General features: G+C 51.3%; 1 protein-coding gene across 1 annotated transcript; it reads left to right on the top strand.

The window, feature by feature from the left end:
* Positions 1 to 10496: 10496 nt before the first annotated feature.
* On the top strand, positions 10497 to 17819 carry LOC123363342 (prostate stem cell antigen-like). The gene is made up of 3 exons (XM_045004193.1): positions 10497 to 10566; positions 13825 to 13932; positions 17605 to 17819. The coding sequence occupies exons 1-3, from the start codon at positions 10515 to 10517 to the stop codon at positions 17817 to 17819; spliced, it is 375 nt and encodes a 124-aa protein (XP_044860128.1). The 5' UTR covers positions 10497 to 10514.
* Positions 17820 to 23675: the final 5856 nt, after the last annotated feature.

Below are 23675 nucleotides of genomic sequence, written 5' to 3'. Positions count from 1 at the left end.
GTTTCAAACACACTGCCGGACTTTTCACGCGCTGTAGCAGTGTCCACACAGGCTGTTGCTGCGCGGCCAACCGGCACACTGTCGATTCACACCTCAGCTTGTGCTTCAGACGTAGAGGAGCCCTTACTGAAAAAGGCAGCGAGGAAGGGTGGCCATATGGGTAAAGCACTGGACTGGGAATAATTTCCCGGCTCTGCCGCAGACTGCCTGCGTGACTGTGAACAAGTCACTTACTCCATCTGTGCCTCAGTTCTCCCTCCGCAATACAAGAATAAATATATTTCCTTGCTCCCATCCTTTGCTTGGCTTTCCCATTTACTTAGTAAGCTCAAGGGCAGTCTCTTGCTATATGCATATCCAGCTCCTAGCACAATGGGGTCCTGATCTCAGCTGAAAACTCAGGGTGCTGCTGTAATACAAATAAAAAATAATAGCAACACTGTCCTCAGCGAGCTGGGTGAACAGAGGAAAAGCAAATTCTTGGCCTGGGAATAATCTTTTAGTGGCTCATGAGTTGGCCTTTTTGCACAGTTACTCTGCTCCTCTTCCAGACGAGAAACTGGGCCCGGGCTCGGACGGAGACTCTCTGAGGACAAGCACAGAGTTAATATACCTGTGTGTGAAACAGGCAAGCCAGGTTTCTGCGATCCCCACAGGACTGAAGAAAAACTGGAGATGAGGCAGCTGTCTTTTATATTCTTTTGCCGTGTGGCTGGTACTTCATGCGTCCCAAACACAAGCTTCACAGCACATAGCATGAAAAAGCCTTAGAGTTCTGTCCATAGGCATTTCCCTACATGCCTTGCTGACTCATAAGGTGTATCCCCTGGCTCCTCTCAGTGGGTTCATCAAACAGGTTAGGCCGTGCTGATGCCAAGCTGTCTGTGGGTGTCACCCAGAAACATAATACAAATATCCCCTACATACCTATAACTCACAATACAAAGCGATACACACATGTAAACAAGATTATCATACCTGGCGCAAATTATAACATTTTCGCAGATACCTCACACCGCAGATCTGGCACGATTCATTGCAATTTTATAATATTGGTAGTAATAATAATAATAAAAAAATAATAATTCAAAGCGTCTCACAATTCCATACAGCATCACACTAGGGGTCACCAAATGAAATGAATAGGCAGCCGGTTTAAAACAAACACAAGGAAGTATTTCTTCACACAACGCACAGTCAACCTGTGGAACTCCTTGTCAGAGGATGGTGTGAAGGCCAAGCCTATAAGAGGGTTCAAAAAAAGAACTAGATAAGTTAATGGAGGATAGGTCCATCAGTGGCTATTAGCCAGGATGGGCAGGGATGGTGTCCGTAGCCTCTGTTTGCCAGAAACTGGGAATGGGCGACCGGGGATAGATCACTCCATGATTCCCTGCTCTGTTCATTCCCTCAGGGGCACCTGGCATTGGCCACTGTCGGTAGACAGGATACTGGGCTGGATGGACCTTTGGTCTGACCCAGTATGGTCGCTCGTATGTTCTTATGTGCATATGTAGAGAGTTGACTGAACACGGAGAGCCAGAGATCACAGCAGCTCTGTCCAAGTCAGTGGGGAGCAGCCAATTGATGTCTGGGGACCTGGCCCCAAGTCCCCATCTCCCAGGACCGCTTTGGGCTCTGAACCTGCAATGGGATCCGCACAACATCACTGGGCCGTGCCATTGTATGTGTTCACTGGAACAATTGCTGAGCCAACCCCTTCCTGCGGTTCTACCCCCCCTGCGGTATAGGGGGAGGTGGTTCTACCCCCCCCCCCCGGGGTATAGGGGGAGGTGGTTCTACCCCCGTGAGGTATAGGGGGAGGTGGTTCTACCCCCTGTTGAGTATGGGGGAGGTGGTTCTACCCCCTGTGAGGTATAAGGGGACGTGGTTCTACCCCCCGTTGGATACTGGGGAGGTGGTTCTACCCCATGTGGGGTATGGGGGAGGTGGTTCTACCACTTGCAGGGTAAAGGTAGGGCCCTACCAATTTCACGGCTGTGAAAAACATCACATAGACCATGCAATTAGCCCTTCCCCTGAAATCTGATGTCCCCCCATTCCTAGAAGCGCTCCAGCAAAGGGGGCTCCGGCTGGGCTGGGGTAGGACCAGACTTAGCCATCCCCTGCACAGCCGCTCTGGGACAGAGGGAGACAAGACCCATCTCCAGGTGCCTCCCCCGTTCCCTCTGCCCCAGAGGTTCCTGCAGCTGGAGGAGACTTGTGGAGTTGGATCCGATCTTCCTGTGCTGTTGGGATCACCTCCACACGCACATAATTCCCTTTTGGGTCAGGACTCCCACGATTACAACACCCTGAAATTTTAGATTCAAACATCTGAAAATGTGAAATTTACCAATTTTAAAATCCCATGCCCCTGAAATTGACCGTAATGGACCTATGCATCTGATGAAGTGGGTTGTAGCCCACGAAAGCTTATGCTGAAATAAATGTGTTAGTCTCTAAGGTGCCACAAGTACTCCTGTTCTTTTTGCGGATACAGACTAACACGGCTGCTACTCTGAAACCTGTCATGAATTTAGTAGGGCTCTATATTTATGGCTCTACTGAGACACGCGAGGGCAGGTTAAGGACAGTCCTTGGTATTATTAAGTTCATTTAGTGTCAATGAAAGGAACTGGTTGACAGCCCCGGAGATGGGAGTGATCTTCTCAGCCACAGAGCAGGTAGAACATGGACACCTGCAATGAATGATTCCCGCACTGCTGAGATGCCTCATCTCTGTCCTGGAGGGAGCAGCTCCCAGGATGAAAGAGGAGTTCACTCTCACTGAGCCATTCAGTCCTTGGCATCTCTGCTGAGTCTCCCAGCTAAGTTACCGCTTAGTGTCATCTGGGATGGCGTTCCCTGCCATGAGGCTATTTCTGCACTAGAAACTGTACTAGAGCCACCAACGGACTTCAGATAAGCCATCAGCTGCTTCATTCAGTGTCTAGTGAACTCACATTCAAACTGGTGAGCTGGAGCTGAAAGGCTCTATAACCCATCAGCCATTCCCCTGAGCAAAGTTCTAACTCTGGATTTCCTCCCTCCTCTGGGTTTAGTTCAGGCCCGTAATAGTCTCTCCATAGATTTTTTCTATTTAAATTCTACAATATAACAATATTTTCTTCCGCAAAGAACCATTTCCGCAACAGCTATCAATAGAAATTACAGTCCTAAACCCTTCAAAATATTTCATCTTTCCAGCAACTATAGATCTATGTATGCAGAGGCTGTGTCCACCCTTTGGGCCTCTCCGAAAATCAGGATTGTACAGAGCCCCAGGGCATGAACTGTAGCCACAAGGTTGAAAACAGAAACCCAGGAGCCAGTGGTTTCAGTCAGATGCCAGGCTAAAGACACAGAAACCACAGCTGGGTATAGAGAGAGAGCAGAAATGAATCAAATAGAACTAGGCCAGGTCATCACCCTGTAATGTCGGCTCAGCCAGAGGATCCCCCTCAAATGTGGGACAATTCCAGGAAAATCCCTTACCTAATCGGGCTCCACCTGTATTTCCAACGCCTGTAAAGAGAAGAAGGAAACCACTGCATCACGTCAATTTACACACAATGCTTCTAACCGTAAGCTACTTGCTAGGAATCTGTGAGCACACATTTAGCAATAACTAGTGACTTCGGTGCATGGTTTCATCGGGGCTTCTACTCTCCCTCCACTTTGTGAGCAGGCAACATTGGCAGGGGCAAATGCCAGCTGGAAACTCTGACACTCGCATACGCCCTGTCCCTCGCCTGACTACTGTGTGTGCACAAGCATTAGGCTCGTTAAAGGGCATGCACGTGCAGTTATTTGCACCTGCCGAGGGCAGGTGAAAGCACATGAATAAGCACAGGGAGAGGCTGCGGGTTGAAAATCTAACTCTGGATGTGCACAGTGCTACTCCCAAGACTTTTCACTCCCTTTGGGTTCACTCCTTTGCTGGTTAGGCACAGCCCCGCTGTGTGGGTGTCAGGGTAGAGTGCAGGGCCGGCTCCAGACCGCAGCTTCGGGGGAGCATCCACAGGCGCGTCTGCGGGAGGTCCACCGGAGCCGTGGGACCAGCGGACCCTCCGCAGGCACGTCTGCGGGAGGTCCACCGGAGCCGCGGGACCGGCGACCGCCAGAGCGCCCCCCGCGGCGTGCCGCCCTGCTTGGGGCGGCACAAATCCTAGAGCCGCCCCTGGTGGAAGGTCTGCTGATCCTGCAGCTTCGGCGGACCTCCCGCAGGTTGCCGTGGAATTTGCAGGACCGGGGACCTCCCGCAGGCAAGCCGCCGAAGGCAGCCTGCCTGCCGTGCTTGGGGCGGCAAAATATCTAGAACCGCCCCTGGTAGAGTGGCAGCTCCCCATGGGGTAGGGGGGGGAGATTCCTCCCCGAACTCACAGAAAGGGCTTACCCACTGCTACCCCTCGCTGGTAGTGCAGCGTATACTTTCCCTAAGGTGCACCTAAGTAGCTCAGCTGTCCAGTGTGTGGAGGGCAGGGTCCACCTCCTTCCCATCCCCTTCCGGATGTGCTGCTCTCCCAGGGGGGTGCAGAGACAGCCCCTGAGCCCAGCGTTCCCTCTAATTTTTCCCACCTGTGTACGGAATGAATTTTGTTATGTGCACCAGTATGGAGGTGATGTGAGGCACCTCTCCCTGCCGTGGCAGCTCTGGGGCTGGGGCCGCGGGATGGGCGCCTCGCCACTGGCTGTAGCAGGTCCGGGGCTGAGGGAGGGAAATCTCTCCTCACCACAGCCCTGAGCGCCTGCACAGTGCTTAATAGGCTGCTGCCCGGCCGCACAGCCGCACAGCTTAGAGGGAACTTAGCCTGAGACTGGCTGCTGTGTAGGAGAGAGGACTCCTTGCACACTCCCCATGCCCCTATGCACCCATAAAGCCATTCAGCTTCGTAAATAGGGCCCTACCAAATTCTTGGCCATGGAAAACATGTCACCGACCACGAAATCTGGTCTCTCCCCTGTGAAATCTGGTCTTTTGTGTGTTTTTACCCTATACTGTACAGATTTCACGAGGGGAGACCAGCGTTTCTCAAATTGGGGGTCCTGACCCGAAAGGGAGTTGCAGGGGGGTCACAACATTGTTTTAAGGGGGGTCACGATATTACCACCCTTACTTCTGTGCTGCCTTCAGAGCTGGGCAGCCAAAGAGCGGCGGCTGTTGGCCGGGCCTCCAGGTGTGAAGGCAGCGCTGCCGCCAGCAGCAGTGCAGAAGGAAGGGTAGCAGTACCGCAACTCCCCCTACAATAACCTTGAGACCCCCCCAACAACTCCTATGGCGGGAGATTGTTCTACCCCTTGTAGGCTATTGGGGGAGGTGTTTCTGCCCCTGTAGGCTATGGGGGGAGGTGGTTCTACCCCCTATAGACTGTGGGGGGAGGTGTTTCTGCCCCCTGTGGGGTATGGGGAGAGGTGTTTCTGCCCCCTGTGGGGTATGGGGGGAGGTGGTTCTACCCTCTGTAGGCTATGGGGGGGTTCTACCCCCTGTGGGGCATAGGAGAGAGGTGGCTCACAGTGGGGTTCTCCAAAGGACTCGTGGCCAGTTCCTGCTCCTTGAGCTCTATGGCTCCTGGTAGAGATTTCCAGGGGACAAGGGTTCTGAACGACTTGTCTCTACCCCTGGGGACTTTTGGGAATATTGGGGCTGGAGTCTTGAATCAAACAAGGGGGTGAACATAGGAGAAATATTGTGCTTAGGTGCTTTCTATAGAGCCCATCATCGTGGTATCAGGGAACCTCAAGCCACCCCCATGAAATAGGGAACTATTATCTGTCTGTGTTTCTAGATTTTAGTTTTATCCTACCACCTGTCACTGCTGTATCTGAGCACCTTCCATGTAAAATCAACTATAGCAAAATCTCTGGCACTGCTCCCTTTTCAGGGTAAAGCCTCTGCTTGAGGTAGGGCATTACTACCATAGTGCACAGATGGGAAATTGAGGCACAGATCGAGGCTGAGTGACTTGCCCAAGGTCACACAGAAAGTCTGTGGCAGAGCAGGGAACTGACTGTAGGTCTTCACGTCCTAGACCAAGTCCCTAACCATTGGACCATCCTCCTTCTTCTCTGAATTGTCTCCAGTGGTACAGTTTGTGACACATGCAGTATTCATCTGTTTACTGGATCAGCTGGGATGCATATGGCTGGGGTACCCACATCCCACTGAATTCTGAGAATTCTGTTTTGGTCTCTCCATAGGACAATCCCAAGATGCCCTGTTGGGATTTTGAAACCTGGTTGTGGTGCCCCCCAGCAGATGAGTACTGTGGCCCCACCATCCAAGCTCTTGGCTTACACAGCAGATGAACAACGCTCTCATCCATGCACATGGAAACAGCGTTGTCAGAAGCTGCTTTTGGCAGAGCATACACTCCCCTCCACACAGCTGTCATGCAGGAGGTGGGAATGCTTTTCCTTCGACTTCCATGGATCTACACCTACTGACTTCATAATATCAGTCCAGAAATTAGTGATCACATGCTAAGCTCTGTACGAGCTCCAACACCCTTTTTTTTAATTAGAAAAAGCTCATAGCATCCTGAAAGTAAAACCCAAAAAGAATACACACACACACCCCAATGCTATATACTGTGAAAGAGCTGTGTTTCGAAGATAGAGAAATTAGCCCTAAAGAAAGCAGGAAACTGCAGGAAATTGAATTTGAAAACCAGTCTGTTTCCTTTCACACTGATCTCAATAAAAAAAACCACCCAGCAAATGGCACAAGGGATGGAAAAACCTGTCTGATCAACTCGCTAAAGTAAACATGCAACCTGCAAGTTGGAATCTGGATGAACTAACCTTCACCTACAATGGGGAAAAGTGTTTTCTTAGGAACCATAAATTTGCATGAGGACCTGATGTGAATCCAACTATGAGAACTGAATCTACCCTCTGGGTAGGGACAAGCCACAGGACACACCCAGGGAGAGAGCTTAGCTGTGCTCTGAATGCATCGAGAGCGTCATTCAATCAAGTCTCACCACGCACCTGAGGATACAAACAAGCGAGACCCATCTAGTGTCTACAGAGGTATTTACGTGGCTCTCCTCTCCATGATGTTAGAGGCCCTTCCCATCACCTCACCTCTACAGGTGGGGAACAGAGGCAGAGAGTAGAGGGAGTTTTTTGTCCCAGGTCAAACACATTGTCTGTGGCAGACTCATGAACTGAAACCAGCTGTCTCTTGAGTTCCAGCTTGGTGTTCTGTCTGCTAGACCATTCTGCCCATGGGACATCACCCAAAAGCACCTCTCAGTTCAGGGGTGACCCCGCAGAGACCCCCTGATAGAAAATTGGTTCCACCTCCTCCCTCTGAGGACCAGAGTCCCGCAGCCCTGACTGCTCATTAACTGTACCAAACCGAGCAAAACTGGGCTCAGCGCACCCCGGCGGCCTCCTCCATACATTGGTTCTGGGATCTCGCTCTCCGCTTTTCCATGCACCTATTCAAGGGCCTGGGAAAAGGACTCTCTCTGGTTTTCACCCACGTACTGGAATGGGAGGTTCTGTCAGGGGATTGATAGGGTCCTAAATTGGCAAGAAAAGACCTTGGCTGCTTTAAGAAGGCCTGTGCTTTCAGGGAATACAGCTACAGACAGAAACAGAAATTTACTTCCCAGCTGTCCTTCTGGTATATTTATTCCTAATACGGTTGTTCACTTCTAGTGTTAAATAAGGGCTTCCTCTCTCATGGCTCTGCTTCCCCCCAGGAAGGCATCAGGCCATATTTTGCCATCCACACAGAAAAATGCCCATCAAAATCACTGGGCGGCTCAGCATAATGAATTGATGGCCCATGATGCTGTACTGATGACACTCTGGGACAGCACAAACTCAGACATGGGACTTCACTGCAGGAGGAGCTTAGGAGAGGGAAAGGGCCCTTTAACCAGATGTAAGTGTCTCCAGTGTCTACGGTTGCACTGCATCCTGGGTCTGTAGGGGATGTTTAATCCCTTTCTTTGGGGCCCTTCTGAAAGATTCTGAAAGATTCTGAAAGATTCCACAGTGCCCCCCATGGGTCTCTTCTTCCCTCTCCTGCGGGAGCCTTGGTTTCTGATGATCAGTCCCTTAGTGATGCTGTGGCTATTTCTGTGACTGCAGGGAGGACTCCGGCTAGAGCATTGAGGACAATTGTAGCCTGTTCCGGGTACCAAGTGAGAACTGATCCTGTCCGTCCCCCAGTACCCGCCAACATCCCTTCCTGTGAAATGCCAGGGACCCTCTTGGTCTCACTCCTGGTGATTATGTCCTGGTGCATCCCTCCTGGACTCAGCTCCAGCCTGTGATAAGTGAATGTGTGTGTCACTTTCTATGGTGTCCTATACAGAGCAAAAAGGATCTGGACCCCAGGTTGGTGTTTGTGCATCTTCGCTGGCACAGCCTGTCCCTGATGACAACCTGTTCTCCCGGGATGGGGTGTTCACCCCACACAAGCCCTGAGCAGGTTAATGTGGGCTAGGAGGGGCCAGTTGACCTCAGATGCTGCATCTGGAAGGGAACCAGGGACTGACAGGGCCTATTGGCAGAGGAACATAAGAACGGCCGTACAGGGTCAGACCAAAGGTCCATCCAGCCCAGTATCCTGTCTGCCGACAGTGGCCAATGCCAGGTGCCCCAGAGGGAGTGAACCTAACAGGCAATGATCAAGTGATCTCTCTCCTGCCATCCATCTCCACCCTCTGACAAACAAAGGCTAGGGACACCATTCCTTACCCCAGCCTGGCTAATAGCCATTAATGGACTTAACCACCATGAATTTATCCAGCTCTCTTTTAAACCCTGCTATAGTCAAAGCTGTGGGAGGAGCTGGGATAGCCGAATAAGCCAGGAAGTGAGAGCAGGAAGGGGGCTGCAGGGAGTAGGTCTGTAATCACTGCCAAGAGGGAAAGGGACTTGGATAGGGACAAGGTGGAGATCCAGGGGGACAGTAAGCCCTGGGAACTATACAGGGACCTGGCCAGAGGGCTGACTCATGAAGAGGGCACACCCCAGGTCATGAGCGAGGGTGGGGGACACACAGCAGGGTGCCAGAGGGGGTGAGAGCTAATACCCAGACCTAGCCACAAGGAGGTGCACTTACAACCCTGTCCACCCTCTAACCAGCTCCGTGTGTGCCCAGGGGCTCCTACGCATCCTTCCTCCTCCAGCTCCTCTATGATTCTGCATCACATGTCTCGCTTGGATATTTGAGTTAATACGCAAGCTCTCTGTCCTGGCTAACAGATGAGGAACCCGAATTCACAGCAACATGCCCACGACACAGATGGAGCAATGGCAGAAGGACTCTGCTAGGAGGGTCAGCAAGGCAGGAGAGGGATAGTTCCATGGCTTGCGCATTTGCCTGCTAAGCCCAGGACTGTGAGTTCAATCCTGGAGGGGGCCATTCAGGGGTCTGGGGCAAAAATCTGTCAGGGGGTTGGACTAAGTGACCTCCTAAGGTCCCCTCTAACCCTGATATTCTATGATCAGTCTGCTATCAGAACAGCCCTCCCTTCTTCAGGACTTTCCCCCTACAGGGTCTCTACCATCCCCTCTCCTTCAACAACAGGGATTTTATCCTTCCTTCCTGTTAGGGTGACCAGATACCCCATTTTTATAGGGACAGTCCCAATATTTGGGGCTTTTTCTTATATAGGCTCCTATTACCCCCTCACCCCATCCCTATTTTTCACACTTGCTGTCTGGTCACCCTACTTCCTGTTGGCTGCTGGTGAGGTTGCGGGGGTCTTTGCCACCCTGTTTAATTGGCCGAGTGTCCTGAGAACCATATTCTCCTCTCAGCGAGTCCCCCATTTAGTATTCAGAGGGCTAGAAGTTCTCCTGTCTTTCTTCCCAATGGGAACCACCATGCCACCATACACGGAGGTCATCTGTTCTCTGAAACTGGGCATTGGCCACATGTGGCAAAACCAGAGACCCTGGGAATTGCCCCCTAGGAAACGTGAATGGAATTTTATTCCCCTCCAGTGTTCTGCAAAGAGCCCGGGAGACGGCTTGCATCATGCACATGGTCTTAGAGAGGCGTGACTCTGAGCTACTGTGGAGACACCTGGAAAATTCGTTAAAGAATGAGCCTGTGTTTAATTTAAAGCCAGTGTCCCTGGTTACAATGGGCGTAGCACTCGCAGATTAGTCACACCTGAGCAGCAAAAATCTCCCCAGCCCAGGGAAGGGTCACAAAGAGAAGGCCATCCTTGATTGTAGGTGCTTTGTTTTTCTCCGTTGAGATGTGAACCATTTGCCCAAGCACGTTGGACAATGAGGAAATGAGCGGTGATGCGGAGGGAAGTATCTGAGAGCACAGCATGATGGGGACAGGTAGACAGAGGAGGGGCATTTATCACAAATATCAGTGCCATGACTCAAAGAACCAGCTGGACCTGAAATGACAGATTTACCAGTGAAACCTCCCAGCCTCTTGCGGTTGATGAGATAACTGAAATGGGCTATAAAGCACCCCAGGAGGAGGTGTCCTGTATTCTCTGTGCTTGGCTCACCCTCCGAAGATGAAGGCTTTTCTGGTCATCCTGCTGGCTGCCGTCCTGTGCACAGAGCCAGGTAAGACATCCAGGAGATTCCTCCGTACCCCAACCCATCTCCTTACCACCAAGATAAACGGCTCTGGGAGTGGCTGGAGAGATCTTTAGGATGCGTTTGCAGCAAAGAAAGAACTACTGAAGTCACTGGCTCCAGCTCCAAATATAGTGTATTGGCATTCTCCTGGACCACTTGATGGTTGATCACTTGATGATTACCTGCTCAGTTCATTCCCTCTGAAGCACCTGGCATTGGCCACTGTCGGCAGACAGGATACTGGGATAGATGGACCATTGGTCTGACTCAGTGTGGCTGTTCTTATGGACAGCAGACCTGTCCGTATGAGGATAAAGATGGTCCTCTGCATTCCTGATGGGAGTTTATGTGCTTGGGATTTGATATGAGTGCTCATATCTATCTATCTATCTATCTATCCACACTCCCTCCATTACCCCGGTATCTGAATACCTGGCTACCTTTCTAATCTTTTTTTTTATGACTTTCCCCTGCCACATACCACAGGAGGGTTCCGTTTACTGGCAGGTTTTCTTACTGCTTGGAGCGGTGTCGCTTTGGAAACCAGTGAGATGCCTCAGGGGCTTATTGTGAGAGGGAGTTTAGAGAGGAGCAACAGAATGAATGGGGAGGAAAAACTAGACTGTCTAGCTTCTCTAAGTCATAGCCAAAGGGGGCAGATGACGTGCCTACAGAGATGTGTGGGAGAGGAATGATTTGAGATGGCACAAGAGGGTCTGGCTGAGAATACTGAGATGGAATAAGAAAGGGAAAATTTAGGCTGAAAAGCTGGAAAAAGCATCCTGCCAGACTTCTTGGGCTGTGGAACAGCCTCCCAAGGGAATGGGTGTTAGGCAAATTATTTGGGTCTTTTATAAGCATTTGGGATAATACCCTAGAAAATGTTCAGTAAGAACCATCCTGCCATTCTGGGTGATGAACTGGGCAATCTAACAGAGCACGTGCAGTTCTACAGCTCTGCACTCTGGAGCCTGGGTTACAGCTGGGAGAGACATGGGAGTCTGAGCACACTGGGGCGGTCTTTGGTTTATTTGTTTGTGCAGCTGCTAGTGCACTGGTGCTCTGATCCTGACAGGAGCCAGTCTGCGCTCCGGCCACATTGTTATTAATAATCATCCTCGTGCCACGAACCCTGCCGAAGGCACAATGTCAGGCCTGGATGTTGCCCTAGATCTGGGAACTCTGATCCCCTTGATCTGAGCCTGTGAACCAAGGGGACCAGTGCAAAGTTGGCATGAGATTAGATCGGCTTCCTGGATTCATTTGATCCTGGAGGGCATCTCCTTAGTCCTGGGTATAATTGACACCCTCTCCCCACCACACACACAGAAGAACCATTACAGGTTATGGAGCTTGAGAAACCCACTTGGCATGTGTGGGAAGGGGGAATGAATTCCCATCTCAGATCCCATGGGGACAGCTGCTCCCAAGGGGTTATGGATCCCCCAGGGAAGGCCACATGGGAGTCCCACCTAAGGAGCTGGCTGGATCAATGTATCTCCCCAGGCACCCTGGGTATGCCCCGGCTAGCCAGCCTCGCCTGGGAGCAGGAAGAACTTTATGCTACTGGGCTTCCCTTCCACTGGTGGTTGTGCTGGTGAATCAAAGCCAAGACTGGGAAGGGAAGCCGCATAATGGAACTTCCCTGAAATTCTGCACTCGGAGAGGAAGGCTGGTCTGGTGGTGAGGGTGCTAGACCTGAGTTCAATGTTTTGCTCTGCTACAGGCATGTTGGAGCACATCACCTGGCCTCTCTGTGCCTCCGCTCCCCATCTGTAAAAGGGAGATAATGGGGTGCTGTCAGGGCAAGTGTATGAGAGGTTACAAGGTGCTCAGATACTGTGCTAGTGGGGACCAGATAAGTGTCTAAGCTAGATCAAGATGGAGGCAGTGAGCTAAACCCACAAGAGTTTGTGCATATAGACTTAAGCAGGGCCAGATTTAGGGCCAGGCTCAGGGGGCTTTGGGCTCGAGGGGCTGTTTTTGTTGTTAGCAACAAAAGGGAAAATAGAACGTCTGAAGTAAAATGTTTCAGGTATTCCGTATGTGGCCTCATTTTTCACTAACCTGCTAGAATGTTCTGGACCTTTGTAGAATCTCATGGAACCTTCCAGATTTTCAGAGAACTACATTTTCCTCGAACCTCCTAGAATGTTGTCACCACGCCCTCATGGGTATACAAGGGGCGGGGCGCCGCCAGTCAGTCAGCGAGATGGGCTCCCAATGCTCAAAAAAATAAACTATTCAAAAGTTTAACAAATGGTGGGCGGGGGGCTAGGGCTGGTAAGGTGAAAGCTCCAGCCTTCTAGTTCCCCATTGAGAGTAAAGCAGGTATGTTAATTGCAAGTCCTCATGCTGAACACACCTGCTGTGCTGTTGGGCATTTCATAGAAAATCAGGCACTTCTCTTCCCAACACTTCTGGGAGGTAGGTAAGCGATTCCAGCCAGCGTAGTGCTGAGCAACCAGGTACAACACAAGTGGGGGTTTTTAGGCACCTAACTCCCATCAATAGCTACCTAAGCACCACTGAGGATCTGGGCTTTAAACTGCGAATGTCTGCGCTTGTGTCATTGCCTTTGTTCAGTGCACTTCACCGTGCTGTGGAAATGTACAACGTTGCGTCACGCTCCCCCAGGGCCTTCACACACGCCCGGGCGTATGAACCCTTTCAATTCACCCAGGACCACTCTACCCACTGGGATTCATTTCCAGAGGGAGATGAAGGGTGTGTACAGACTCTGTGCTCGAGGGGGTTGCCAGAGAGCTGGTGTCACAAGTCACAACGCTGTCACATGAACATTGGATCAGTCTACACCTTTTGGGCCTTCCTCCATCCATCCCTGTTAAATTAAACATTGATGTCCGATTGTAAATTACTACCATAGCTCTCGGGGGCTCCAATCAGGAGCGGAATGCCAGGGTGCTCGGTGTTATCCAACATTTTGGAAGAAATGGTCCATGTTCTCATTTACCAATAATCATCATCAGCATTAATAAACTGTTCTCTCCTTGATAGTCCTTATTCCTCAAACTATTTAGAGGGAAGCTGCCCCAACCCCTCCAAAAATTTCCCATCTCCTGCCCCCTTCCTACACACGACTGTCTGGGGTGTGACCCACGGTAAAAATGGAGGGAGGGTCTTTTAAGCCATGGTTGACACTTCAATCACCCTGTCTGCTTGGTAGTGCGCATGGGACTCCCCGTATTGCATTCCCTTCTAACCCCTCTTTCTCTCCTGCAGGTGGTTCTTTGAAATGTTACACGTGCAAGACGCAGCTCAGCAACTCCAACTGTCAGACGGAGACGACGTGTGCCAACACCTCACAAATGTGCAAGACGGATGTGATCAGTAAGGCAAAGTCCCAGTTTGGTATCAGACACTGAAGGGGCTAACACAGAGACATCCCCCTAGGATGTGCGAGCAGATCCCCTTCCATGGCAGCCTTTCTGAGATTCCTGTCCAGGGGCCGGGTCTTTTAAAGGCACGGTGCACTACAGGAGGAGAAACGCTGACTGGGAATGAGTGGGGGCAAAAGGCTTTCACTTTATTCACGAAAGGCAGAAAGCGAACAGTGATGCGCAGTGCTTATGGTGTACACTGCTTTCCTGCAGCAGCCCCTCTGCAGAAACCACTTCTTCCCCAGTGCCCAGAAGAAGAGGGTGGTGTTAAATTTATATTGTAAAACCCAATCCATTAGGGTGTACCCCTCTTTGCCCATCTGGAAGTCGCTGAGCCAGATCCTCAGCTGGCATAAATCAGCACTGCTCCATTGACGTCAACGTGTAGGGAGCCCAGGGACACTGAAAGCAATTCTAGCTTTAGAAATTACCTGTTGGAGGAACACTAATATCCTCTGTTAATGCTTTCTTTCACACAAATCTTCCCTGGGTTAGACAGGAAGGCTGTATGGTTTAGTGGTTAGAACAGGGACACTGGGAACCAGGACTTGTGAGTTCTGTATTGCTGGCTCTTCCGTTAACTCATCAGGCCAGATTTGGTAGTGAGGACTTCACTCAGAGCTGGTCTACACTGGGAGCTTACATCAGCCTAGTTACATTTCTTGAGGGCGTGAAAACACCTCGCCTCTGAGCACAGGCATGGGAACAAGGGGTGTGGCAGGTGCCGCAGCATCCCCAGGTTTAAAAGTTTGCTGGTGCTGTCAGAACGAAGCAAGCGTTATTTCACGATTCTTGAAAATCCTAGAGCTGCCATGTGGTGAGAGCAGGAATTGCGCTTTTCCACATTGCTTTTGAAGACACATAATTTACAGTTTCGTTAGCTGACTTTCAGCACCCCCAGTATAAAAAGGATCCCAGTGCCTCTGGGAGACGTAGCTATACCGATCTAAGCCCTAGTATAGACAGCTCTGGGCTGATGGAAGAATTCTTCCAGCAACCTAGCCACCACCTCTCAGGAGGTAGATTAACTACAGTAACAGATGAATTCGTCGTGTCGGTGTAGGTAATGTCTACACTGTCACCTTGTCTACACTAGAACTTACTTTGGTATAACTTATGTCGTTCCGGGGTGTAAATAATCCACATCCCTGAGCGATGTAGACAGCGCTGTGTCAGCGGGAGAACGTCTCACGCCAACATAGCTACCGCCTCTCGCGGGGGGTGGACTCATGAAGAGCTCTCTCCCGTCGGCTTCGAGCCTCTTCATCAGAAGCCCTATGGCGGTGAGGCTGCAGCGGGCACCTGCACGGCTGTAACAGCTGTAGTGTAGCTGTAGCCTTATCTCCCTGATGTTATCTTAAACTCTCTTAGACCCACTTTCACTAACGCACCTATGTGCAAGGAAGTCTGAGCTTTTGTACCTGACACACTGAAGGGCCAAGAAAAAGTTTGTTCCACCAGCTTATAGTGTCCAGCTCTGAATTTGATCCCCTGTGTGTCTCTGGGCAAATTGCTTTAGCCCCTGCCACTCTCCCGTCTGTAAAATGGGGATACCAAGACTCCATTAACTCACAGGGATGTCGTGAGGCTAGACGTGTTTATAACAGAGGCGCGGGACTGTCCCAGGCTCTGTGATTGTACAGTGCTTGCCACAACGGGGTGTGCCGAACCCTGCACGGGGTCTCTGGAGTTATAATAATAATGCTTTGAAATCCTTGGCTAAGCGCGCTATAGAAAGGCAAAGGGTTTGTTATACTATGATTCAAGCAAACACGCCCAAGTAAACGGGATTTTTTTTACAAGCCAGTTCTCCCAAGAAACGCCACCTGCTTTATGTTCTTTCCCTTCTCTTTGCCACTCCTTTGCCTAGGCTCCTTCTAGGGGTCGCCGTTAGGAACTGCCTCGGCTGATTCAATTCAGTGAGACTTGGCTGTGGTCAGGGCCGGCTCCAGGGTTTTTGTCGCCCCAAGCAGCAAAAAGAAAAAGAAAAGCCGCGATCACGATCAGTTCTACCGCTGCCGCTTCAGTCGTCGGTGGCAATTCGGCGGCTGGTCCTTCGCTCCGAGAGGGAGTGAGGGACCCGCTGCCGAATTCGCCGCCCCAAGCAGCTGCTTGCTGGGCTGGTGCCTGGAGCCGGCCCTGGCTGTGGTAGTGTTTTAGAATTAGCATTACCAGATAGCAACTGTGAAAAAATGGGGCAGGGGGTGTGTGGTAATAGGCGCCTATATACGAAAAAGTCCCCAAAAATGGGACTGTCCCTTTAAAAAGAAGACGGATGGTTGCCCTATTTAGAATCCCCCGTGCAGGGGTTCCCAAACTTTTGACTAAGGCGACCTACCAGCTGCATGTTGTCTCTTTTGGGGAACCCACCATTACAGAGAGAGAGAGAGAGAGAAACACAAAATCAAGTGATTTCCACACTGCTAGCACCCCTCCTCAGCCCCCTGCTGCCGCTTCCCCTCCTAGACCAGCCCGGCTCCCCAAGCCCCCTGCTCAGCTTCCCCCAGCCCTCCTGCTCTCGGTCTCTGAACAACTTGTGCAGTGGGGGGGGCTGAGAGCCATTGAACCAAACTGGTAAACCCTGGATATGACGGAAACCACTTCAAGCCGGGGGGGGGCGGGCTCCCCACTACCCCCGCTCGCACCCCTAGTTCTAGCACCGATGCCTAGGGTGAGCAGATGTCCCGATTTTATAAGGACAGACCCGATTTTGGGGTCTTTTTCTTATATAGGCTCCTCTTACCCCCCACCCCCGTCCTGATTTTTCACACTTGCTGTCTGGTCACCCTACCTGTGCCTCTTGTGACTAGAGCAGGGCTCCTGCTCCAGCCCTGTAGTTCAGGCTGTAAGTGAGAGCGGAAGACAGGCTACAAGGGAACAGAAGAGCCCTCCAGGCTGTTTCTGTCCTAGGAGAGATTAGCCTCACCCTCTTCATCCTTTCATGTCTGTGGGCGAGGGGAGGGGCTAACTGAACAGCCCCCACCACAGAGCCCCCTCCCAGCCCCACAATCCCAGTCTTCCCCTCCGTCAAGGCGAGAAGAGCACCCCTGTCTCCATCCCAGCTCCCCTCCTGGGCCGGGCCCCCGAGTCCCATATTCTGGTCTGCCTGGGAGAGACGGTGATCCTGCCCCCCCCCACACCCCGCTGCAGCAGCTCCTGTCCCGGGGGCTGGGCCTGGCTTCCAGCTCCAGGCATTGCAAACTGGTGCATGAGGGTTGCCGTGCCGGTCAGGTTTGGCCCAGCCACCCCTCTGTCACCGGGCCCCCAAACCTAAGTGGTGCTGCGGCCCCAGGCACCAGGTCGCAGTGCCACTCGCTCAGATTTGGCCCGGCGCCTCCTCCATCATAACAGATGGGACTGGGCCAAACCCGAGTAGTGGTGTAACGCCGTGCACCAGGTCACACCACCACTCGGGCTGAGGGGCCTCTCAGATAGGGGGCCCAGGGCAAGCTACCATTTTTGCCCCCACCTCCTTCTGGGTGACCCTGGTTGTGGGGGGAATACTTCTGGGGCATGCACGGGGCAGGGATTGATGTCGGGGGGAGGGGCAGTGACAGGCAACCCACGTAAACCCTTTCCACGGCCCCCCGCCCAAAATGAAACCCTTTTGTCTTCCTTCCAGACGTCGTGGGCCTTTTCAGTGTCATCAACAAGGAGTGTGCTGCGTCGTGCGAGCCGCGCTTCCAGGACTTCAGCGTGGGAAAGCAGAACGTTTCCTGCTGCAGTACCGACCTCTGCAACCGCAACGGGGCAGGCAGCGTGAGCAGCAGCTACGCCGCCATGGCAGCAGGGCTTTCCGCCAGCGTCCTCTGCGTCCTTCTGAGGAACGGGTTGTGAGGCGTGGGGAGGAGGCCTTCGGCCTGACAGAATCCTGGCGCTTCCCCACTGCAGCTAGGATGCTAACCCCAGCTTCACACTCAGCTCTCTCTCGCACGCTTATAGCTGGCTGCCGATGCCTCCTTGGCAAGAGCTTCGTTCCTGCTGTTAATTGAGAATAAGAAAGAGTGTGTGTGTGTGTGTGTGTGTGTGTCTGTGTCTGTGTGTCTATGCGCGCGCGCCTCTGAGAAGGACACACTGCTCAGCTGATGCATTTGTTGCTCCATCAAGTGCACATCCGTGCGTGTGTGTTTGTGTGCCAAGACACCGATTTTGGCAGACACACGTGCTTTGTCACTGTTGTCGGGAGCATGTGTGTAATGTGAGATACCCTTTACTGTTGTATAGCAAAGCAGAAGGCATGAATTGTACATACAGAACAGCTGGAGCCCTGGCCCGTGACGCTGGTTCCTAGGTGTGACTGCTGAACAAATAATAAATGATAACAATAAAGGAAGGAAGCCTTGGCGTGTTTGGGGGCCCCGGTACCATGCACACCGTGTCTAATCAGCTTCTCAGCTGTCCCACTAGGAAAAGAAAGACCTACACTTGTCAGCAGCCCACCAGCCGTGATTTCTTGTTAACTCCTTCCATGCTGCTCTCTTTCCCCGACCCAGGCCAGGCCCCTGGAGACATTTTCACCTGGAGTCACCCCAGCGCTAGGATTGTCTGCAGTTGTTCCTCTTGTCTGCTGTTCTGAGTGGTAGTCGCACCCTCTGAAGCCACCCTCCCTTGGGGTCTTTGATTCTCTCTCGCTATGTATCCTCCAGGCTACTCCCTGGTGCATGTCTGAAGGCGGAGACGGGAACAAGCTTTGCTGCATGGCTGATGAGGTGTTTCCCTTGAAGCAGCTCCGGGGTTATGCACTGTACAAGGAAGAGTAGAGAGAGTCAACAAACAGGTGCATATTTTCCACCCCAGCTGCTTGATTTCTGAGACACACACGCCCACGCCCAATACCACTGGCGAGCTCCACGGGGAGGAGAAGCCAGGGCTAGAAAATCACTAACAGAACCCAGAGAAGGGGAGATAGAGACTTGTCTGGACGGACTCTGCCTCAGTGAGAGGTTCTCAATAGCACTCAGGAGCAGAGAGGAGATCCTGTCTAGGATCATCACAATATTTCCCCCTCTCAGGACTGGCCCTGGGATTTCTGGGAGCCTCTGCAAAATAGCCCACCTAGATTCCTCCCTCCTTCCCGGGGATCGTGGGAATTTCCCCTACCTCCCAAGCACATCCATGCCACCTCCTTGCTGCCTGGGAGCTCCCATTCAGGCCCTGGTGGCTCTCTCCTTCCCTCACATGTTTAAGGCTCTGTATTATCTAACATCCCTCCGAGTTTAAGTGGCAACTTCCTCCACAGGGAGCGACTCAGGGCGATCTCTGGCATAAGAGTCCATCCTCACAGACAAAACCTGTTTGCCTGCCCACACCTGCCAGAGTACACAGGCAGCTAGCTCAGAGGATTGTGGCTGGTTTGCATAGGATGCAGTGCATTTAGGAGCAAGGTTAGCCTCCTTACATAGGTGTGATGAGGAGGTCCCAGCTACTCATCCGCTTGTATTAGAAGACTCTGGTAAAGGCAGGCGATTGAGTAGCAAGTTGGTATATGCAAGGGGGTTCTTTGGTACTTTGGGTTCCCCCAAGGATCTATTCTGGGACCTGTGCTATTCAGCATATTCATAAATGATCTGGAAAAAGGGGTAAACAGTGAGGTGGCAAAGTTTGCAGACTATATACAGGTTTCAGGGGGGTAGCCGTGTTAGTCTGTATCAGGAAAAACAACAAGGAGTCCTTGTGGCACCTTAGAGACTAACAAATTTATTTGGGCATAAGCTTTCATGCGCTATAACTATATACAATTAATAGATCATATACAATTACTCAGGACACTTAAGTCCAAAGCTGATTCAGAAGAGTTACAAAGGGATCTCACAAAACTGGGTGACTGGGCAAGAAAATGGCAGATGAAATTCAGTGTTGATAAATGCAAATCGATGCACAATGAAAAATGTAATCCCACCTACACCTACAAAATGATGGGGTCTAAATTCGCTGCTACCACTCAAGAAAGAGACCTTGGAGTCGTTGTGGATAGTTCTCTGAAAACATCCACTCAATGTGCAGCAGCAGTCAAAAAAGCTAAAAAAAAAATGTTAGGAATGGTTAGGAAAGAGATAGATAATAAGATAGAAAATATGATAATGCCACTATATAAATCCATGGTCTGCCCATATCTGGAATACTGTATGCAGATCTGGTCGACCCCCTCTCAGAAAAGATACGGAAAAGACATAGCGAAGGGCAAAAAAAATTATTAGGGTATAGAACAGCTTCTGTACTAGGAGAGATTAAAAAGACTGAGATGGTTCAGTTTAGAAAAGAAGTGACTAAGAGGGGATATGACAGAGGTCTATAAAATCATGAGTTGTGTGGAGAAAGTGACTAAGGAAGTGTTATTTACCCCGTCACACAACACAAGAGCCAGGGTCATCCAATGACATTAACAGGCAGCAGGTTTAAAACACTCAAAAGGAAGTATTTCTTCACACACCACACAGTCAACCTGTGAAACTTGTTGCCAGGGGTGTTGTGAAGGCCAAAAGTATAACTGGGTTAAAAAAAGCTCTAGCTACGTTCATGGAGAATAGGGCCATCAGTGGCTAGTCCCTAAGAGGGTCAGGAATGCAACGCCATGCTCTGGATGCTGCCTCTGACTGCCAGGAGCTGGGACTGGACAATAGGGGATGGATCACTCAATAAATTGCCCTGCTCTATTCATTTCCTCTGACGCATCTGGCACCAGCCACTGTCAGAAGACAAAATACTGGGCTAGCTGGAAGACATCCGTTCTTATGTCTCATTGGAAGCAGACATTGCTGAGTTCTAAAAACCTAACTCTGAGCACTCAGACAATAGACTGGGTGTCATGGCCCCTACTGAACTCAATAGCAAAACTCCCACGCACTTCCCTGGGGTCAGGCTTTCACCCACCATGAACAACTCAATGAAAGCCTCTCACCAGCCACGGTCAAAACCCAAACCTACTATGACGGATGTGATAGAAACCGTTACAATGCCATGCCACGCCGTGGTGCACCTCCAGCTGCAATACTGGGTTGAGGTCTGATCAGAATGTCACCAAAAAAGTCGCAGCAGATATAGAGGAGATTCCAAGACAGGCTCTGACCACGATTAAAAGCCCAGAGAGATTTCTGTATGAGGAGACACTGGGAAGATTAGAACCGTTTAGCAAGGAGAGGAAGCTAAGAAGAGAAGCCATGAGAGAGGTGTATAAATTAATGAATGGTCTAGAGAAGGCAGGTCGGATGCTCCTAATTACCCTTTCTCATATAAACTTTTTAACCATAAGGGGAGTTCAGCACTGGAATAGGAGTCCAAGGGAGGTTGGGGAATCCCCATCACTGGAGGTTTTTAAGAGCAAGTTGGACACACACCTGTCAGGGCTGGTCTAGGTTCACTTGGTCCTGCCTCAGTGCAGTGGGCTGGACTTGATGACGTCCCGAGGTCCCTTCCAGCCCGACATTTCTATGATTCTATAAGACCAGGACAACAGGACACTGATGCACAATGTACTTGCGGAACTCACTGCCGCTGTTAGCGGATCCCTGAGACCACGAGTTCAGGAAGAATCAAAGAATCAGACATTTAAATGGATGGTCTCCTCAGTGTATGCACAACGTGCCTCCGGTGGCACATGACCAGGATTCATCACTGAATTTGGTCTGCTGGTTGGACAATTAGCTTCTCTGGCCAGGGCCAGGTACTGACGAGGAACACAACATGAACACGGATCCATGTGAGAACTCCCAGTTACATCAGTCAGGATTAAAACAATTAGAAGGGATATAAACCCACCTGCTTCAAGGCACAAGCCAGCCACTAACTGACTTGTTAGGAAGAAACTTCCCCTGTGGAGCAAGGTCTCCCATCATTATCCCTTAGGGGCCTTTCGTACTTGCCTCTGAAGCAGCTGGCACCAGCCACTGTGGGAGGCAAGACACTGAACTGGATGGACCCAGGCTGACCCAATGTAAAGTCCTGCTCAGCATAGGGTTCAAGCAATGGACACTTACACCGTTAGGAACGATCAGTGCCAGAGCTGGGCCTAGGACCCTGGTCTCCTGCATGTCTGGCCTGTGCTTTAGCCACAAGACCACGATCCATCCCCTCTGCTGCGACCCCATGACGCGCATAGACCGGACTGTCTCTGTCAGACCCTGCTGCTCCTTTCTACTGGCTGCTAAAATAAAGGGGCCGATTCACATCTGACTTCTCAGGAGCCTGCAAACCAAGGCTGAGGAGGGGCATTTACTCTTCACTGCCCCGGGCCTCTGCCATTGCCCATGCTAGTAATGTAAGGACACAAAAGCCTATTTACCAGGCAGCTCATCTGTAGCTACCACACCCTCCTGTACACAAGGGAGGACATGGGAGGTGGCCCTGTTTAGCGGCTTACAGCGAAAGAGGAAACTATGTTGTTCAATGCCCCAGATTAAGATCCAAGAGGCCGATTCACCTGCCTTACCCTTCAAGATCTGCTCTCCATTCACGCGAGCTACTCTGTTTGCTTATGGATGAACTGTGCTTAGGGAGATGGGCCAAGGTCCTAGGCAATGGCAAATAGGAGGCAAAATCCAGCAGTTGAGAGAAAGAGAAGAGGACGTATGGGATATATAGGTGGTTGGTCAGCAGACGTTTCAGTTAGACTGAGCCCTGGGGATGAGCTCATTGGGCCCCCGGCTGCTGTCTGAGCCCTGGGGCTGAGCCCAATGCCGCCTGTAGTTCCTAGATATTCTGCTGCCCCAGTACAACCCAGCCACAGCTTAGGTTGTAGGACTGAAGACATAATCGGTGTATGGACCGGCCTCTCCCAGCTTGCTTTCTCGTTGGGCATTCAGCACAGAGCTCTGAAGCAGATGGGGGTTTGTTTGCACTTCAAGTATTTCCAGAGAGTCGCCCTTTAGTGGGTGGGGGAGCAACCTTCCTCTTTGAGAAAGAAGCCTTTGGGCCAAGAGCCCCTCCCGGGCCCGTGTTATTGTGTCAGGACCGCACCCTGCGGAGTAGCTCATCAAAGTCAGTGGCTGAGGTGGCACCTCCCTAGCAGCAGCATCATCGCATGCCCCCTGAGGGCTCTGAGAGACACTGCTGTAGCTGTGTATGTGTCAGGGGTGCCCCAGAGGCTGTGATGCCATCATCACGACTCTGATAACCCACCAATCTAGCCCCAGGGGCCGCCAGCCTTTCGTTCTTCTCCACAGCACCTACACAGGGCCTCAGGAGAAGGTGGGATCTCCGTGCAGGAAGCTGGGGGCATTTTCTGGGGCCTTTACAATGTGTGAAGGACTTAAGGAGCTCAGTCTGTCTAAGGGTACGTCTTCACTACCCGTCATATCGGCGGGTAGCAATCGATTTCTCGGAGTTCGATATATCGCGTCTCATCTAGACGCGATATATCGAACTCCGAACGCGCTCCCGTCGACTCCGGAACTCCACCACCGCGAACGGCGGTGGCGGAGTCGACGGGGGAGCCGCGGACGTCGATCCCGCACCGTGAGGACGGGTAAGTAATTCGAACTAAGGTACTTCGACTTCAGCTACGCTATTCGCGTAGCTGAAGTTGCGTACCTTAGATCGAACCACCACCCCCCTAGTGTAGACCAGGCCTAACTTATCAAAGAGAGGTTCTTTTTTTAACCCTCTTACATTTTTGGCCTTCACCACACCCCCTGGTAACAAGTTCCACTGGTTGACTGTGAGTTGTGTGAAAAGTGCTTCCTTGTGTGTTTTTTTAAA

The sequence above is a fragment of the Mauremys mutica genome, chromosome 2 (assembly GCF_020497125.1).
Source record: "Mauremys mutica isolate MM-2020 ecotype Southern chromosome 2, ASM2049712v1, whole genome shotgun sequence".
Classification (NCBI taxonomy): Eukaryota; Metazoa; Chordata; order Testudines; family Geoemydidae; genus Mauremys; species Mauremys mutica.
The sequence above is the reverse complement of the archived record's forward strand: the minus strand, read 5'-3'. Positions and strand labels throughout refer to the sequence as shown.

Excerpts from the sequence above, each read along its gene's own strand:
- LOC123363342 (XM_045004193.1), top strand. The coding sequence starts at position 10,515 with ATGAAGGCTTTTCTGGTCATCCTGCTGGCTGCCGTCCTGTGCACAGAG. Across the intron at positions 10,567-13,824 it reads CGTCCTGTGCACAGAGCCAG|GTGGTTCTTTGAAATGTTAC; the intron begins GTAAGACATCCA and ends TCTCTCCTGCAG. Across the intron at positions 13,933-17,604 it reads GTGCAAGACGGATGTGATCA|ACGTCGTGGGCCTTTTCAGT; the intron begins GTAAGGCAAAGT and ends TCTTCCTTCCAG.